The sequence below is a fragment of the Poecilia latipinna genome, unplaced genomic scaffold (assembly GCF_001443285.1).
Source record: "Poecilia latipinna isolate Pla-1442-1.1 unplaced genomic scaffold, P_latipinna-1.0 Scaffold629, whole genome shotgun sequence".
Lineage (NCBI taxonomy): Eukaryota > Metazoa > Chordata > Actinopteri > Cyprinodontiformes > Poeciliidae > Poecilia > Poecilia latipinna.
The window spans coordinates 174,447-195,535 of NW_015113245.1; the positions used below are offsets into that span (position 1 = coordinate 174,447).

Here is a 21,089-nt window from a genome sequence, read left to right on the forward strand (position 1 = left end):
ATGTAAGGTAACATTATTACCAGGACACTGCTGAAAAATTTGAAAATTGCATAAAATACTCGTCTGAGCTTTAGAGTGCAAGCAAAAGGGATTCAAAGAATCATTTTCAGAACTTTTTGACTCCGAGGAACTGCCTTAGATAAATGGATGACATGTCTTACTCTCGGCCCGGGTCTTGCGTCACCCTTAAATGAGCTAAACTAGATGTCTGCACTACCAGTTCTGACCATCACAATTCTTTTATCAAATTTGTTTAACCTAGCATCAAGATTCTTTCTTTCTTTCAAGGTACTATCTATTTTCGTCTGGCACAGTCCTTCAATATTTGGCGGCTGTCACAACTGCATAATGTTCTGATTATTCCAACTCAAATCAAATGTATCCTCAGGGTTTTCTTCTGGGCATTCATGAGAGAGCAAACAGATGTTGCATAAACTTAGATTTTTATTTATTTTTTTCATGTCTTAGAGTTGAAACTACTCATCATTCAAGTTGGTAAATTCATATGCTTTGCTAAAGTATTTACAACAAATTGAAAATTAATGTGAATAAAATAAAGACAATAACTTGCTTTACATTGTAAACCTATGAAATAAATCTAAACAAACAAAGCTATATGTGAGTCTCAGATTTGCTGCCGAGATAAAACACAAAAACATCCAAATTTTGGATGAATTTTCAGATACACGACAGTGACAGGTCAGGTTGTATAATCAAAACATGCATCACAATTACCATCATCATACTGCACCAATAATCGGTCTGCAAGCTTCAGGCAAATGACTGCATTTGTCATGTTCATCAAGGAGAGGTTTCCGTCCTGCTGTAATACTTCATTTTGCTTTGGCACTTTGGTCAATAAAAGTTGATTCATAACCAAATGTGTCTGGCAGTTTGGAGACCAAATGCTTCATTTACCATTCAGAGACCAGCCATACATTCATGATTGTCTGTTTTCTCCAGACATAAATGTGACTCAGTTGCATCATCAGCCCAGAAACTCGGCAATTTAGGAGAAATAATCTCATGAGTTCTTTTGAAACTGGTCATTAGGTGAATGACATCAGAAGATGCGATGTCTAAATTTCTACAGTTACTGTTTCAGAATGCAGAGCAGTTTCTTTATTTTAGGTACGTTACGACACAGTGCTGATGATAAATAGGACACCTTCTTTATTATTACCAGAGGAAGGGTTCGATTAAAACCTAACCTTTCTCAGAGCTTTCTCTCTCAAGGTAGGGGTAGCCATAGGTTACTGCTAAAGTCTTGGAAATATTGATCCATTTAGTTTTATTTATGATCCCCGAGTTGTTGGCTTGGGTGCCTCAGGGCCACCAGGGAACTATTAATCTTTTATGAGAACGACACCTTTCCGAGCAAACAGCTTTGCTACACACGCAGATGCAGCACACCAACACACACCGGAATAAAAAAATAAAATAAAAAAAAGTTGCAGCTATATCCAAGATGCTTGATAATCTTCAGAGCCCTTATTTCCGCTGAAGGGAGGATCTTTGATTTCTGACTTGTCAGTTCCATGCATTTTTACTATCTTTAGAAAAAAAAAAAAAGATCTGTATGTTCTGGTTCAAAACTGCAACTTGTCATATCAGAACTCTGAACTGACAACACTCACAGTGAAAGTTCGCAAATGTTGCTTTTCAAAATACTACTGCTGGCTGGATTTTTGACGGTTACAACTCTAGTCTGTTGACTACATTTCCAAGCATGTCACATCATTTGCATGAAGATGGTGAGACATTCAGTAAAAAAAGAAGATAATCAATCTGGAGAATAATTCACATTCAGGTTTGCTATTTTTGTTTGAATACAAACTACAAAGGTGAGCCTGTCCATCAGATAAAGTTGCAGCACCTAGCTTGTCTGGAGTTATTGATTTTTACAGCTGTTCTGTTTGTTTACTCCCTGGGAGTCTTAGTGCCTGATAGATTAAATGACTGCTACACAGAAGATATAAAACACTGATGGAGCTGATAGAACAGACAAACACATCTCAAGGTGGAAAGCCAGTGAGAAATAATTAGATTTTTTTTGTAATATAGAAAGCTGCTTGTTATTTTCTTAGTTACCAATGCTCTGTTTATAGTATTGTGATTAATGCAAGAGTTTAATTTAGAAAGTAGATAATATCGTCAAAGCGTTTGTCAAAGTCAGTCCCTGGTAAAAATGTATTTGCATTTGGTAATAAGATGAGATCTAGCAAAGCACTTTTTCAAAGGCGTTAATGTATGCATTACACCTTTGGAATCAAAATGCATCTGGATTGCATCTGGAGGAGTTCTGACTCATTTTGACAGGATGGTCTCAAGCTGAATCTGTCAAAGTTGGTCAATTTTCTTCAGAAAAGGCTAATTTTAATATGCACATATAATTGTTGCCGAGCAGTAGAAGGTCAATGATGTTTCCTCCCACCATCCAAAGTCATTCATAAAATGTTAACTGGCCATTTAAAACTGGCAAGTTACAACCAATGATAGGTATGACTGATGGACTCTTAAACAGCCACATCTGGAAACTTGTAGCGTTTGAATAAATGTCCCCATCAACAACCGACAGCATGTGAGCTTTCATAAATGAAGTCATAATTACAGAGAGAAAAGACGTGAAAAGGAGCTCACAGCGGTTGATATACAGTGCTACTTATAAAATTTGTGTTGAACTTATGTAGTCTAAAGATTGAAAAACATTGATGGCCATTTGACAGCTTCTTGGTTTGCCAACGTCCAGCAGGTTGTGGTGAAGTTCTGTGTGTGGAACTTTACCACAACCTGTTCAATGTGTGTTCATGGAAGAAATAGAGTGCCAAAAAAGCACCTTGTAGAGGTAGTATTACGTCTTCATGCCAGCTAATGGCACAGCCAGAGCCCATCTGTTATCATTACATCACACCCTTGAGCTGCCTCAGCTGCCATGTTACTTCCAGAAAACACAATGACTCAGCCAGGGCACATCGAATTGAAAATGGTCTTGTGACATCACACAGATTTCACCATTGGTAGCTAGGGCAGCTGCTATGACTGACTAAGACTACGGCAGATCCAGGCTTTAACGCCACATAAAGTATAGCATCTATTTATGATAAGGATACAGTTCCAGTACTTAGGAATAGGCATTTTAGTTAGATAACTTTGTTGCTTTTAAATTTATTGGGGAAGTTTATCGCTGAAGTTCTTTTTCACCTTGGTTTAAGATGATGGTGTGAAAATTACTTTTCTCCCCACAATTATCACTGTTTCACATGCTCTGGCCAGCTTATGCCATGTTGGTGTTCTGGAATGGAAAAGTAGTTTACGATGAGGAAAACTCAGAGCGGCTTCAAGTTATTACTGATGTGCATGAACGTGAGTGGAACTGACTTTTCTTACAACTCTGAAACAAACAATGCTGTTTGTTTCATTCAAGGGGAACATCAAGTGAGTTCAGTTCAGTCTCAGTATTAACTGTGATGCAATAGATGGTGAACAAAAGATGTTCCCTGTAGCATCCTTGTGGATACCAAATTGTAATGCCTCTCCTCTTGGTTTTGTCTGTATTGCCTTGAAAGTGTAAAAGTTAAAAGTGTAAGCTGAGGGCATACGTACCAACTGTGTAAACAGATAGACTAAACTGATCATTTTACTTACGTATTTACTTTTTCTATGGGCAGGATATACTTTGCAACAGGTATGGAGGTACAGAGTACATGTGTGTGAATGAGAGGAGCACATGCGGAACGGTGATGCTACAAGGAGTAGAAGTAAAGAAGGTTCAGGACTTTAAGTGGCCCAGAGCAACGGAGAGTGTGGAAAAGAGGTGGAGAAGCGTGTGAATGGATGGAGAAATGTGTCAGGTGTGATGTGTAATGAAAGGGTGTCAGCAAGAGTAAAAGGGAAGGTGAACAAGACAGTAGTGAGACCAACAATGTTGTTTGATTTAGAAACGGTGCAAATGAGGAAACGCTATGAGGCAGAACTAGAGGGTGCAGAGTTCAAGATGTTGAGATTCTCTCTGAGAGTGACAAGGATATGTAAGATCAGGAATGAGTGCATCAGAGGGAGAGCAGATGTTTTGATTATTTGCAGATAAAGTCAGACTGAGATAGTTCAGACGGTTTCACTTGAGAGGCAGTGATTATATCAGATGCTGAGTTTGGAACCAACATGGCAGGAAGCCGAGAGGTCAACCAAAAAGGAGATTTAAAGATGTGTGGAAAGATTACATGAAGTTACTTAGAGTGAAGGTTTGTTGTATTATTGGATGCCCGTAAACAAAGTCGGTTTGATGTTGCAACCCATTTAAAGGCAAAAACAACGCTTTGTTTTTTATTCAGACAAATTATGACGACTGAATGAGAGCTGTTTCCTTTAGGAGGTGTCAGTCTAGTTCAGAATGTTTAGGCGGTGAACTATGAATATGAATGAATTTTTTAAACATGTACACTAAATTTAAAGCTAAGGGTAATCTAGCTAAGGGTAATCTAGCACAAAACTGGTGTTTACATATGTAAATATTTTGCATGTCCGGTAGTCAGAGTCTACTCGTTATTTGAATGGTTAAAAACAATTAAAATTCAACTAGATCTAAAAGTATGGATAAATAGTGAATTTTAATGCTCTATTTGCATTTTAATCTTTTAAGTTTGTCCATTTGTAAAGTTCAGAGCAAGGATATGAGATGCTATTAGATATGAGATTAAGCTATTGTCCCTTTAGTGTTTTCTAAGTGAATCAATAACAAGAAATGAGGCGTCTTGTTTCTTTGTGTTTAGTAAAAGCAAAACTTATGGTCTACCCCTCATTAAAAAGATACTAAAAGCATTATGTCCACTAATATTCCACCTGCCAGTTGTATTTTAAAAGGATTAGTTATGTGTAACCGCAGGAAAGGAGAAGATGGTGCAATCAAGTGATCAAAGAGGACCAGTCCTTATTTTCGTATTGAAATCAGGGATGCTTTCATGTCAGTGGGAGCAGTCTGGGGCGATGGGTTCCATGTTGTATTGCTGTAATGTTAATGAGGAACACTGAGGGGTGCCTTTAATATCTACAAAATCTTTTTTGATCTGGTATTTGTAGTGAAGCCTCGTGTTCAGGTTCATTTGTGTAGTTTTAACTAAATTAGCATTCACAACTCACATGGCTCTGTGTGACTGACTTTATTAGATGTTTAAGAACCAACAAAGTTTATCACTTGAAGTGGTGCACGTAGAAACAGTAAATGAAACGACAAAAAAGATGCATGGCACGGCCCCATTTAATGTGTCTGCTGGTTATTGAGATAGCCAGAGTCAGTGGGAGAACATGCTACACCTGAGGCAGATTTCTAAATCAACCATCAGAAATGTACTTTTTGCTTCTTCTTCTTTTTTTTTTTCTTTCACTACGCCCTCAAGAAATTAATAACGCTGCACATGCTATCTGAAATGAAAAGATAAAACTGAGTTCCAAATGCTCCAAGTTTCTTGGCTCTTAGAAGATAATAATTATAAGCAATTAGAAAACCCACATAGGTATACCCACAGACTTGCTCCAAGGGTTACTAAAGTTTATAGAAGTTGGAAACACTTGAAATGAAATGAGAAAACCTGTCTTCCTGCCCTGACAAATGGGAGAACCCGCTCGCACTCACGTGTCCAGACACACATCTTGATTAACAGACATTTCAGAGAAGTGCCTCGATTGATTACAGCCGTCTCACTCAGAATCAACAGCAAATTTCTTTGGGGTAATTTACAATCTTCTTCACGATTCTTGGCCAAACTTTAAGTCAGGATGCATTACAGGCCCGGCCCTGACATTTTAATCCCTCTGGGAAAATGAACTCAAGTGTGAAAGATCTGCTCGATACTGTAAATGAAACCTTCTACTAGGGAACATGGTTGAAAGCTAATTTGTGCAGGATCCTTTACCACTGCAATTGATGTCGTAACTGCAGTTCCCCACCCCCTACTTTTTTCAAACCTAAGCAAAGAACAACTAATGGAAAGTAACAACTGAATCTGAATCAGCCACTACAAACGGTCTGCTGAAAGACGAACTCTAAAAGATAGAAAAATGCTGCATTTTTGATTATTCTTATTACACGAGGACAGTGCTATATTAGTGTTTATGCTGAAACTTTTTAGTTCTTTGTGTGTTTTATGCATCTTACACTACTGGAATCTTTCCCTTTTACAGTAAGTTGAGAAATTAATTTATCATTTTTAATGTGAATATCTTTGGTGAGTGAAGATTGACAAAATGATTGTTACTGCTTGACACAAAAACACATTTCTTAAAATGTGTAAAATAAATGCTTTCCTGCAGCTTTTTTGTCTTATTTTTTTGTTGCCTCTTATTATCTCTCATAATGAAATATTTTCCCTGGAGGCTTTGGTTTTCAGGTTATAATCAAGTTTCTATAAGAAGAGAATACTCTGCTTTCTCTCCTGATGACTGCACATCACTTACTCTGGTAAAGTCAAGCTATGAAAAAGCTAAATCTGCCTAATCTTGACATGTAATATATTAATTAACTATGTACCTAAAGCAAATGTACCGGTATTTATTATTTTTCTTTTTCCAGACCAATAATATCTGTGAATTGTCTGGTTTTCTCTTCAGCCCTTGAAAAAAGAAAGTATTTACACATTAATTTGATTTAAATAGAAATACCAAGAACCAATGTTCACTTGTATAGGCTTTGTTCATTTCTACTTCGATTAATAAGAAAATATAAATCTAGAACTATTAACATGAGGAAAGAGACTGCTTATTCTGTTCCAGACAGGTGCATCCAGCTGAAAATCCTCTTCCTCTTAAGAACAGTGCAGTCTCATCAGTGATGCACACACTCTGAACATGTAAAGGTCAACTTTGACTCATCTCTTTGTGCGCAATCAATGAACTTGAATTTATTGCAGCAATACCAAAATGATTTGATCTTAAAACATAGTTTTACATGGTGTCAGTTAAAGAAAAGTTCTCTCTGCTGCTTTCAGCATAACTTGTACATGTTCTGGTGACCGTCTAGAGCCAAAACAATCAGAACTGGTCATCTAGAAAACAGCAACCTATTCAGATGCTTTTCGTTGAACATCATGCATAAAAACATATACATGCTTAAATGACAACTCCGAATTTTCTTTCAAAACCCACTTATGCTTCACTTACACTTTTTCTTTATCTGTTTTTCTTCCCTCTCTGTTCTGGACTTTACATAAGCTCCCATAATTAGACTCCCTTTTACTTTCAAACTTCCATCTTCAATCATGCTTGCATTTTGCTCCTATAAATTCACATTTTATGACTAAACTTTATTGAGTGCAAATGCTATGCAAACATTGATCACCAGATGTACCCTGGTTGGTTAATCACAAAGATTTCTATGGTCAGTGGGCTTTTACTTAATGCCACTTGCCTCTCATGGGAAAAAAGCTTAATGTTTGCCATTAAAAAGGTTTGATAATGAACTTTACCCATTAAACAATATTCATTACATTCCATGGTTGTCTGCTCTCTGGGGTAATTTAGCAACAAAACATCAGCACAATAACTTTTAAAGACAAATTCCCCTGGGTTCATATTACCAAAGTGCACAATAATATAAAGAGAACTAATGGTATCGGTTTGCACTTTATTTGGAATGCAGTTATAAGAAGTAATGAACATATGTACCAAATCTTAGCATCCGGTGAGGAAGGATTTAGGTAAGTGGAATTTAAAAACCACGTTTTTAAAACAAGCACAACAGTTTTTTGTTTGTTTGTTTGTTTGTTTCATTTTAACTTGCAAGCTATTAAAGTAAAAATGTCGTTCCTGATAAAGGCTTTGTGTTATTCATATGGTCACACAGATTTGACAATAAGTAAATGTTTGATTTCTATACGATTTTCAGTCTTAACCAAGTTCAAACTATTAATCATGACGTCTCATGAAGAGGCACTTTCAAACAAAGATGGACAACCTGCTGTCCAAACCTACTGACAGCATCCATAACACAGATTCACAGAGCAGAGAAAATGTTCTTGAGCTGGATGACTCTCGTGATGTCTCTGGCACCGTACTTCCTAAAAATGGCATCGCCCTCTCTGCTGATATGACAGCATAAATCTTCACTGCTGAGGCCGCTCCATTATTAAACTATCACTCACTTTGATTACAGATGTGATATCTGATCATTAATCACAAGTAACAGAAACCTGCCACCTCCAAAAGTCTATTAGGAGTTAACAGTCCAGCAGTCCAGGTGATTACAGCAATCCTGCGCCCATTTCAGCTCAGCGAGGAACAGAGGTTAATGGCAATTTAGCATCACGGGAGCCACACGTCTATTTCTCTGATTTAATTGGAGAGAAATTGGCTAAAAATAAAAGGCTGAATGAGCCTGATGTTTCAAGGGACTTTCTTTTTGTCATCAGAAAGCTTCTTGGTCAAATACGTAAATCAAAAGTTTGACGACGCAGTAGAGAGGCACAAAAGTAAAAAAAAAAAAAAAGAAAAATCTACGTTGAACGAGATCCTATTTAACTGCTGTCATTTCAACTTAGGACTTTTCTCAAATAAGAATTACTCATGGTTTGTCCTGCAAGGGGAAATGACTGACACTTGCTCTCCTTGAGCAATAACACGTTCAATTGAACTGAGCTCTGAACTGTCACATTAACATGTGGCAAGGCAAAAATATCCACAGACACTGAAATAGAGAAGCCTTTGAAATCTAAACATTTACAGATGAGTATCAGTGCTCCTTCTGAGACTTTTCTTTGTTATCTTTTTAATAATACTGAACACATAAGATCATGGTCAAAGCAAGAATATTCTGCTGGGCGAAAATACCATGAATTTTTCAACGTTTTTTTTTTTTTTTTTTTTTTTTTTAGAATTTTGTGGCGACTAACACTAGACTGAAAACACAGTTAAATTTTTTTTCTCATTATTCTAATGGTGTCGGTCAGTGATAGTCATGACAACTTACCTTGTAAAACCCTCTCCTCTTTAGTTTTTGAATTTTGTGTGCAGCTTTACTACAGCATCTTAGCCGATACAAATGGAAAGATAAACACAGAAAAGCCTTCAGCGACTCTTTTAGGTTTTATAGTAAAGCCTCCAGCAATGTGACAGTCAAGGATATTTATATGTAGGGAGCAGACAAATTGCATATCTTCAGAACATTTCACTCTCGGATGATGGAAAAGTACAAAAGAGAGCAGAAAGTTGAGGCAGAGGAGGAACAACTCAGACAGGATTTGATCCTTGGTCAATAGGCATACGCTGAGTCTGACAAGAGGGGAAGGTTAACAAGCTGAAGATCTCCAAAAGGGAACTAAGAATGGCAAAGTACTAAATATATCCGCAGAGACATTGTCTGTAAAGGTGTGTTCTTTTATATTTCTGTGACCAAACAGAAACGGCTTGAAATTAACCCGAAGCTGATAAACATGCATTAATGTACACCATCAATACATAACACAAGGAACATTTAATCTACATGAAATGGTGAAAAAGAATGTCGGGTTATGTTTAATCAGGAAAGAAAACATTGCATTTACTAAGACTTAATGGGGTAAAACTTGTTCAGTATGTTTTGCAGAATGAAGACGTGCCTTTATTTAGATGCATTTATTTCTGTATGGATGTCAAAGCATTCATGCAAAAATATAAAGACAAATTTCCCCCAAGTCAGAACATATTCTACTCTTATTTCTTTTTATATGTATATAATTTCAATATTTTGCTCCAGGAAATCATTTTCAGGGTGTGTATAAATGAAGAATCAGCCAGTTTCATAGAAGCAACTCTGCATTTAGTCATCCAGAACTAGTGAAGACACGTTTTCTGAAATTAAACTCAAGCTACAGAATAGGGGAGACAAGTTGACTGACTTTAGGTTACTTTGAACATTATTGTCGATACAGAGATCCCGATCTGAGGATTTCAGAAAAAGCTAAAACTATTTTCAATCACAACATTCTCTCAAGTTTACAGAAGATGGTCAGACAAAAATAACAACAAAGCAAGCACTAATGGGGATGAAAGTCACTTGTTGATGTCCATGGGAAACAGATTAAATTCACAGCATTTTTTTAGAGCCACATTACCCCATTTGCTCTCCCAAATGTGCACACATCAGCTTGGGGAAAATTAGGGTTAAGTGCCTTGCCCAGGGCATGTCAACATGTGGTAGAAGGAAGCTGAAATCGGGCCAAACACTATTCGATTTCAAAGCAACTGCTCTGCCCAAAATGCCATTGGTGCCCCAGAATTGACAGACTCAAGATAATAGAAAAGCCACAAATAACGTCTCGTTATTTGGAGAATCACTGAGACCAAAACCTTGAAGCAGACGGGGTAGGTCAAAAACAACTAGATAAGGTGCAGCTCCAGATCCCAAGACTGAGGTGAGAGTTTGCACAGGCTCACCAAAATTGGACAATACCAATTTTAGAAAAACTGCACTTGGTCCCACAAGTCTCAATTTAAGTTGCAACATTCAGAATTTGGTGCAAAAACATGGACGTTTTTCACAATGATTTTTGGCATGGTTTTGACCCCTAGTGGGGAATGAAAGGGTGGAGCTGGGGAATGAAAGGGTGGAGCTTAGGTTGATGTTACTTTTTTCTGTATTCACTGACTTTATAATAAAAGTTGTTTACAATGAAATGCACATCAGCATATGGAGATTAGTGATATATATTACCGAAAGAAAGAAGAATTCACTTTATTACTTTCTGCCACTAAAATAATATATTGGTTATCAGCATTATAATACTGTTATCTATAACATTCATTTACATTCTGATACACTGACAGATATGAGAACAGTTTTGTGTCTTGTTTAAAATCAGATGTAAGCTGAAGTGGAAAACAACAATGTAGCATAAATACCTACAGAATGTTTCAGACGTTTTTAGTTAAATCGTTGTGCAGAAAAATTATTCCTTTTTCTCATTCTGCTGTTTAGTGTCAAAAAAGCTTATATTAGCTGGTTAATTGAATTGGTTTATCTGCCCAGACAGCGAATCCGCAGTATGCTGCTCAACAGACGTATTACCTTAAATATCAGTAATAGCCCATGCTCCTTTCATTTTAATCCACAACTTCCCAGCTGGTCCAATTTCCTTCTTCTGAACAAGAGAAATGCACATGAATGTCAGGAAATGTGCTGAAACATTTAAAGGGGAAGCAGGACAGGCAATGTTTGCTTTCAGAGGCTGGAGAAAACTCTGGTCATGTAGACATCAATGTAATCTAAAAATCACAAAAAATGACTTTATAATACAGGAATCTTAAGATGGTATGTTTTTGAAACCACAACTTTTTGAAATACTAGCTTCATACGCAGAAATGCATTATGAAATTACAGTGCATGAAATAAATGCAGTGGTTCAGTGTTAATGGATTCACCTTCAGGATTTTTCTGTGGACTGTAACTACTCCAATTATTTGCAGAAAATATACAATTTTTTTTTCTGTAGAGCATAACTAAAATATTCAGGGAAAACAATTTTGCTAGAAAAGCAGAAATACATGTAGCAGCAATACTTTTTGGCAAACTATTAGCTGGCGTTTGCAAAGCAGCCAATGCAGGAGCATCATTCATTTCCCTTGCTATACCAACGAAAAGGAAAATAAAGAAGACTAGATGTTAGCTTCTTGTGTAGCACTAAGATGGTTTCTACTGTTCATTTGGTGTTTATATGGTGTTTATACTATTAAAATAGTCAATATATGCATGTACTCTCCCAAGTCCACACAAATACTGGGGGTCCTCTGTGCAGCTTTACTAGAAAATTTCTGGGAGCAAAATTCCCACACATCTTAATGTTAATGTGGCATGCTAGCATTGCTAGATTTTGCTTCTATTTTATTTAAGTATTTTGATATAACACAGCTGCTTTTCAGTGCGTGATTTTGTCCTTAGCACTTAGCTCAGTTCAGTTATTAATACATTATCTTGGGATATAAAGCTCCTGCATCACTCATAAAGATATTGGCTCAAACTGGCTACTTACCTGGGGCTACTGTACAAGGGTGCAGGCATTAAATAATGAGCAGCAGGTCTCAGTCTTGAATCTTTGGAAAAATGCCTTATGTGTTGTTTTGTAATTAATGGTAACAAGTGCATGTCGAAGACCAGAATGGAGTGAAGGCAGCACATTAATAATGCAGAGTTATGTCTCACCATCGCTCACGCTATAATGTGCAGTTTTCTACGTTAACTGAGAACCAATCGGCTTTCTATCCTCATCAACCTTCTGATGGTACTGTTCCAGAGCACCCTGCCTCCCTGAGCCAATTAATGTGGACGTTTGGAATATTTGCAGCTGCATCCTCTCATACAATTTCGACACTTCTCTAAGAAGTAACTGCAAGTGCTATAGACTTCTGTAAAATCAATAGAGCTGAGATGCCCTTTTAAGTCCTGATGGTGTATGGCAATGTGTTTTTGTTTGATCTTTATGATTCTGCAAGGGAATGGAAAAAGCAGAGGGGAAAAGAGTAAGGAAATTGGTGGCAGAGGAATGTCTTTTTCATCAGATCCTTTATCGTTGTGTGAATACCCGCACACAAAATAAATGAGGCCATGCGTGTGTTCTCTTCAGGAGCCACAGTAATGAACACTGCACCATTTTTCTTCTGAGCCTAAATGGTCTGTCACATGCTTAATGTAACAAGACAGACTGTGCAGAGCAACTGGACAGTACACTGAAACTCTGGGTGAGTTAATTTGGTGTTCCAGCTTGTAGATTTCTGCCTGACTCCAAAGGACACATATGTTGATGTATACTGAAAATCATAACGGACTCACTTTGAGTTGGAAAGGTTAACTGATTACGGTGATGGTTACTTGGTATTTGGAAGTTGGTGGCAGAATTGTGTGAAAAAAGCGAAATGTGAATAATGTCTCCAGCATTTTGTAAAATACTCCATTCAAAATGATTGATTTGATCAAGGACATCAACGAGGCAACATGAAATTAATTAGTCGTCGTCTCTTGGAACAGAGTAGATGGTGAATACCATCAAATATGTCTGAGGAAAAGATTTGCTAAACAAAAGAAATGGGCGTAGAAAGTCACAATTTAATGTTTTTCTGAGCAGAAAAGAAAAACTAACCAGACTGAAATATAAAAAAATAAAGATTTTTACTTTTATGTTACAGGTTAAAGGTGCAAAACACAAGTGTAAGGACAGCTGCTAGGAGTATTTTTTTCAATATTTCAAAATTCTGTGGAACCAGTGCTACTAAAAATACTCTCCAGGCCAAGCTGCCTCTGAAACACTATATTTTAAGGGAGACATGACTACAGACACAGTTTTTACGACAGATTCTTGTTGTAACCTTGAGAGTGGAACATCATTCTAGAGGGAACCTAAACCGGCTGCAGTGCAGCTGCTACAGACTTAACGTCATGTTAAAAGAAGGTTACAGAGTAAAAACAATTGCATATGTTTTAAAAATAAGGATTTTCACAAGACCTAGTGTCCACATAGTATAGTAAATAAAAATAACAACTCTTAGGTAAATATGTTATAGCTGCAATTTCCCAAATTATAATTGTGCGAAAGTGCTTGTTATGGGTTTTGCCAAATTAAGTGTTGGCTTTTGTGGGAGCTCAGGTAATGTGACCAACATATTACCCAGCAAACACAAGTATTAATGTGCACGGTTACATTCAACTGTCTTAAAAAAACAATCTAAAAAAAAATAACACTTGTGTTTTTTTGTTCTGAAAACAAATATATATTTATTTTTTTTAAATATTGGTGCTTTGTTCGTCTTCTCCTCTGTTATCACCAATAGTTAACTTACCAACAATAAAAAATATCTAACTCTATGATTTTCTGGGTTGCAACCAGAGTTGCACCGAGAAGTAGTTAGTATCATGGGATGAGCTGATGTGCAGTTCCACCCGGTGTTTGCTAATTGCTGCTGGCTAGTTTGAAAGAGCTGAGTGGGGGGAGGGAGCTCTGTGAGGTGGAAGCTCAGAAACTGGAGCTCAGAGAAGGAGCTGTGTCTCGAAGGTGGTGCTTGGTCCAATCCTGAAGCAATCAAGGTAACGCTTGAGGTATGTTTGTGATGAGGGACTAAAAACAAACTCAAAAAGTTGATTTTGCATAATATTACCCCTTTAAACTACAACGATTTTACATGTTATCCATAAATGTATGCGTGTTTTATAAGGTAGGCAAAAATTCACTCAACAGATGCTCATAGATGTATAATTTGTCAAATACACTGCAACCACTCAGTCTGCCATTAACACGTCAGTAAACTGAATTTTACAACAGGCTGTCATTTGTGGAGCAGCATCAAAGATAGTACTGTGCTTTTCTAGGTCCAGTAGTTGGTTTAATATCATTAACTCAGATGAATATATTGAGCCAGCAGCTTTATTGAAAGTTATTCGAAGGAGCAACATGGACATTGTTCAGGTGGGAAACAGGAGACAAATCTGTTAAAGGTTGATCAAAGAGAAGTTTTATTCATCTAAGCATTCTCTTGTGAAGGTTTAGATGAGTAACACCTGTCAATATAGCTTCTTAACTTAACAAACACTGCTTAAAAAGAGTAAGTGGTCCACTATAATAAGAAAAGCCAAGCATTAACTCAAAGGAAATAAAAGAAGCATATATTGAGCAGGGAATTCTTTTAGAGAGACAAACTATTCAGTCTTATACTTGACAGTCTGGTTTGTGTATGTACACAAACTGTAAGCAACTCGTCAGGTTTACAATTCCCTGCATCAGACTTCTGTCACATAAGTGGCCGATAATCAAAACTGAATTGAAAGAATAGTTTGCTAACAGTTGAAATGGTTCCTGTTTGTCACTTTTCAGGACAGAAACAGTCAATTTAATGCCAGAATGCCCCTTATATATATATAAAAATGGACCAATAATGAAGGAAATATGAGGTTTGATAAAAGCTGAAACTTTACTTCTTTTATGTACGATGACAACAATGTTCCACTCTATCACACCGCTGTGCCTTTTGAACTTGATGATTCCCCTGTTGGTGTTTGTCTCTATTGCCTTGTTAATGTACAAACATCTCTAAGGATAGTAAAGCTTTACATTCCTCCAAACCTTTGGTGTCTGCAGCAGATACACAAGCAAATGTGTTATTAGTCTGTCCACCAATCCTGAATTTGTTTTCCCACAGTAGGAAAGCTGACAACTTAGACTGTAAATATACAGATTGTGTTCATGCGAGAGACAGCCTGGTTAATGAAACCAGTCTCTTTAATGGCTGGTTTTTGCAAAAAAGCATTTTGTACTGCTGATCTGACAGTAAAGGTTTAAACAGTTTGTGTCCTGGATGTGCGGGGTCTGCAGTCATGTTAGCTGCTCTTTTCCTGATCCTGTATAAGTCCTGGGTGGAGGAAAGGTATCTGCAGACATAATTGTTTGTTGCAGCTTAGACCTGTTGTCTTTTGTGGACGAGTAGCAGCAGAAAAAAATACATATGACTACCTAGAATATTCAGCAATTGATCTATGCATCCATTGCCTATTCATCCTGATGGGTTGAAGGGGAGGACAGGCTGGTGCCACCAGTGGTCACTCTGGATTGGTTGCTAAACCCAATCCTTGTTTTAGTAACGTGTGCTTCTATCTTATTTGTGCTCTCTGTTCTTGAATAGTTCCCACTATTATAATCATTTCAGATGAACACATTGTTTTGTAGAGGTACAACACAATGTGGGAGCTATAGAGGTTCAACTAGGGACAGCTAAAGTGCCTGATTATCAACAGGCCTGCTTGTTTGCAGCCATCAGTAATATGCATTGTTCTGCTCTGGCCAGTATTAACATGTGCTGGATGAGTCTGTGTTCATTGAAATGCCACCCACAAAACTAGATTGCAGCAATTTCTGCCTTGTGTTTAGTTAATTGTCCGGATACAAGTTAAGATTCATGTCAGAAATGCCAAAAAATTCTTAGCAACAAGAACATGACAGAATACAACTTTATTTTGGTCTGTGGGTTATTTATTTGATTATGGTAAGGGTAAAATCTATTCATATTAGCATAGAAATACTTTGGTGTCTGTACAAAATATGCATATGTGTGTCATTCTGACGCAACACAACCTCTCTGAATTTTAGAGTCTAAGCCGACATTTTTTCTTCTTACTAGAAACCTTCTTATTTTCCTCGGTGGTGTATATGTGTTCTGGATAAACTAATTAATTTAAAACATGTGCTGTCTTCAGGTTCAAGAGCTGGTGTGTCTCAGGATTTCAGAATATCATGGAAGTGTAACCGAATTATTTCTGTAATTTGATTGCTGCAATATTAAATAGATTCATCACACATGAAGTAACACCTGCCAACTGTTTAGTACTAGAAATGTTGATAATTATGGCCTACAGCTAATATTTTTGAAAAATTATGTTTTTCCAAAAGTATTTCCAACTACAGAAGAACAATAAACAGTATTTTATGATACAGAAATGTCTATTCACTTGAGAATGTGTCTGGAGCTTCACGGTAAATCCACTCAATACTTGGTCAGGGATGTTTTAGCATAAGTTACTGAATCAATATCACATAGCATAAGAACAAGCAGATTGTGACCAAGTTGTTGAAGAAGCTATAGGCTCTTCAGCTGGTCTAGATTTTTGGATCTGATGTCTCTCAACCATCTTTAGTCAGCTGTGACACTGGATTAAAGTTAACTGCACCACACTAACTTAACCACACTAACTTAACCTTCAGGACATAAAGCTCTGCTGGCTTAACACAGCAATATTGAACTTTACCATGTGTATGTGTGACTCAGGAACTTTGTGTCTGCTGTGAGTTTCATGGCTTTTGGAGTGGAGAACAATTTAAAAACGTTAGAACTGGCTTTAAGTTTGCTTTGCAGATGGAGCATTTGGAATGCATGCAAGACTAAAGACAAAGAAAAAAAAACAGAATATGTGCAGAAAGACTAAATTGTTCACATTTCATTTTCGAATTTTTGCTCACCTGTACCAATCCAGCCCCCTGTCGTAGTTTCTGTCAAAAAAGTGCGGTTCTGTTCCGAGTGCGCGCACATCTGGATGTATCCGGATGAACTCCAGCACCGCCCTGGTTCCCCCTTTCTTTACGCCTACTATTAACGCATTGGGCAGCTTCTTGTTCCCATATTTTTGCGCAACACTCATATTTTTCAAATTCGCGTCTGTCCCGTGAGCACCAGGCGAACCTTGCGCTTTGCTCTGGTCCCGGGGATCACTGGATCCTCGCTGAAAAGCCGACCTGACATTCAGCGAAGCACAATTGTCCAGCTTCCCAAGAAGTTTCTTCCCTCCTGCGTTTTTGCTCGGCGGGCAGCGTTTCCCGTCGTAAGTCTGGTTTGTCATGACTGCGCCGCGATAAAAAATAATATTGTAGCATAAGTACGCACAGGATAGAGACAAAGTAAATATGAAGGCGAATCTAGCGCTGACTCTGTTCGCAGATGTGAGGAGCCTTTGCGCCATGTCTCCATGGGTTCAAAGTGCTGCATGATTCTCCATTGGAGTTTTCCTCTCCAGTCGGTCTGCGGTGAGAGCCCGGTGAGAAGTGTACAGATTCCAAAGTGAGACAGAGCAGCGCATGTGGACAGGGGTGGTTTTCTCCCTGGCACCAGCTGCGCTTATGTCCTGCGGACTGATGAAGTGATTGAAAACTTGGATCCGCAGAGGAAATGGGGTCAGTCCTCATCGAAAGTAGCTCCCTTCGACAAACTTGAGCGGAACCATCTGTCTTGAAACGCATAGCCTACAAGAGAAGATTTTTTTTTATGTTCATCATAATCCTCATAGTCATCTTTTTTGAGTGCGGGGGAAAAAAAGAAAAAAAAAAAAAAAAAAAGGAAAAGATCGACTGCGTCTCAGTGCGCCCGAAACTCTTACCAGCGCAATCTTTCTGCTCGCCTCCAGGGAGGATTTCAGTGCTCATCCCTCCTCTTTCTCTCATTCTGAAGTTGCGAAGTTATAGACACTTCCACCACCTGGTATAAATATTTAATCAACATTCTGACGTCACAATATCATAAATCTTTTGGCGTTCTCTCTCTCTCTCTCTCTCTCTTTTTTTTTAAGAAACATGCAGATTTTCCTGGAAATATCTGGGTGTAGAGATTTTCCCATTGGGGCAAAAGTTTAATAAAGAAAACGAGTTTAAAAACACATCTGTGACATCCAGCTATAAAAACGGTATGTGATGTTTGCACTTTCCTGTGGCACAGCTGATAAACGTGGTAAAACTAACATTTTTTAATTCAACTTTGAGATGTAAATGTTACCAATTTGTTTACAATTTGTGTTTTAATTGAATTTCCGATTTTTTTTTACTACTATTATTAACTTTCTATTCTTTTCTACAGACCGTTAATCAGTAAAAACACCAACTTACCTGTGTCTGCCAAAAAAAAAAAAAAGAACCTGCAGACTAATATCTCATCTTATTTCTGCTGTGTGTTTGCTTTTCACTTGAAACAGAATGATTCATCAAGGTTCGGAGGTATCCTCATGTTGATAAAAAAAGTTTGACACACATGGGTATTACTAGCCTTAGAAAGTCAAGCTCACATGCGAGGTGGATGCAGACTGGAATGCAAAGTTTTTAGCTCCTTTACTCCCATGGTGGGGGTTTAGCTTTGAGAGAATATTAACTTCATTGACAGCACAGTGCCTTCTCTGCATTTTATTGGCAACTCTGGTTAACATATATAAAAATAATATAAACCAAAATAAAACCTTTTAAAAAATTGTTTTAGCTCTGTAACCTCGGTTAGTTTTTTAAAAAAGAGAAGAGCTGATGGGTATGGGATTCTTTAAACCCATTTTTACCAAAAGAACATTTTTTGACAATGACGATAGATGGTGTGTGATGGCATGCATAATGGATAAAGTGAAATGCTTGCTAGATGTTTGTATTGCAAGAAAAGTTGCTAATTTTTTTTCTTTTTTTTTTAAGTTGCGGTATTCTGTGATAGTTTATACTGCAGGAAGTTTTTATGAAACATGACAGTTTCAGGGCAGCAAACCGACTTTCAAGCTTTGCTTTTTGTTCTCATTCCAGCAAAAGAAACCAAATTCTATTTTTAAAAATCATCCCATATATACATCTAGTAGCGTTAAATAGATGCTACATAAGAAAAGCATTCAGCTAACTTTAAAAGTAGGCATCCTATTGTGCTGGACACTGACTGCTGTGTCCTAATTAGCATCACATCGCTATGCTGTCATTTGAGTGTGGCACTACTGCCAGCTGGACTTCAGCCTAAAACTCATGTTTCCTGCAGGGAAATTTTTCTTGGGTGATTCACACACGCTTTGAATTTTAAAGTTCTTATAAACTACAAAGAATAAGTAACCCTGCTAAGCAGTATGCATTGTCATATTTCTCTTTCACATCACTCATACAGCAAATAATATCAGTATTTTTCACTTCTCCTTTACTTTATTACTGCTAAAAGAGAGTAGGATCACATATGCACTGTGATTTAGGAACCCGAAACCAGTCAAATATTGTGTATTTTTATTTTTTTTTTTAAACTGACATTATGAGGGTATATGTTATAGGTGTTATTTTAGGTCCGGTTTTGCAGATAAACTTGAAGAAATAAACAAATCTGAAGTGAGAGATGACGAGGCTCCAAATTCAAGGCAGACAGTTGAGTGTGTCAGTTATGATTTACACTCAAAGATGGCTACTTCATTCTTATCAGTTTGATGGAAAGTCTGCCATGACAAAACAAAACAAAAAAAACAGGTTAACTGAAAGACGATCAAATTTTGTGTGAAAAATAGACTCCCTTGACTATAATTCAACACAAACTTACCAAAAAAAAGGTGGATTAAAGAAAAAGAAAAAAAAAGGAAACTGTAAAGAAAATGTTTTTGACTGGTGAAATTGTAAAAGTGTTTTACATAAGAACAGAAAGGAAAAGGAAACGTTAGTAAATTTAACTGCAACCAAGTCAAAGGCCAGATGCATATTGGTAACCTACTTTACACATTAAAACCATATTTAATATATACATTGGATCACTCTCTGTTTTGGAACATCCTGTCATGTTGGTTTCAATCGTTTGCTGTTGATTTGAGGTGAAACTGAAGAATTTGAACGCAATCTTTTCACTCTGTGAAGCTAAAAAGCACTAATACTAGAAATGACCTGACAACACGAACCCACTGACACATGTTTGACGCGGTTCACTGTTATTTGCTTTTTTTTTTTTTATAATTGTTTTTACTGCGGCCAAAAAGCTTAACTGTTGCCTCATGTGATCACTTACAGATTTGAAATGAGATTTACGGTGTCTATTTTCAAGAAGAGGCCTTATTTTTTAAATACATTTTTCTGTCTCTGAAGGTGATATACTGGGTCAAATAGTCGAAACTAAAACACAGCTGGGTCCTCCAATAGCACAGTGATCTAAAACGTGCGATAATGCTGCTCTTGGAATGGATAAAGTAGTCCGGACTTCATTTGTATTGAAAATCCATAGACTATGCTAAGAAGGCAGGCCAGGGCCAGAAAACCATCCAGTGTAATTAACTGTACTGATTCTGCCAAGAAAGTTTGTCAAAACTACTGCAAGAATTATGTCCAGAAGTGTGTTGATGTTTACAAAATGAGTGTGGTTAAGCTACAGTTTCCTAAGAAAAAATCAGCCAAATAATAGTCAGGGTGTATGTAGGCACAAATTAGATCAAAATCTCACAATGGTCACTGATATAATTTGTCGTTTACTAATATTAATGTAGATCATTAAATCCACTCACACTTAACACAAAAAAATTTAACTCTCAGGGTAACCCATAATTATATTGTTAAAGTGTCTTCAGCCACAGCATTTCATGTTAATGCACAGCAATACGATAGATTACAGCATGCATTTATTTTAAGGACGCTATACAGTATCTGGTTTTGCAATGAAATTGTAAGGAGCACAAAACATATTTCCTTTACTAGTTACACTGATGCTACCAGTTGGTCCAACATCTTTTATTCTCTTCCTTCCGTTGTCTTCTCCTCCCTCCTGTGTGTATTAGCAGCCGATCTGCACAGAAAAGACAAGATGAACAAAAGCCATGCAGTGAGTAAAGGCCGTTGAACAGCAGG

General features: G+C 37.3%; 1 protein-coding gene across 1 annotated transcript in view; it reads right to left on the minus strand.

Annotated features, from left to right (window-relative positions):
• Window positions 1-17,978, minus strand: part of hs3st2 (heparan sulfate (glucosamine) 3-O-sulfotransferase 2) — a 24,496-nt gene extending 6,518 nt beyond the window's left edge. The window contains exon 1 of the mRNA XM_015043401.1: window positions 16,959-17,978. Coding sequence (XP_014898887.1) covers window positions 16,959-17,455 — 497 coding nt within the window. The 5' untranslated portion in view covers window positions 17,456-17,978. The remainder of the gene's footprint in view (window positions 1-16,958) is intronic.
• Between the last annotated feature and the right edge of the window lie 3,111 nt (window positions 17,979-21,089).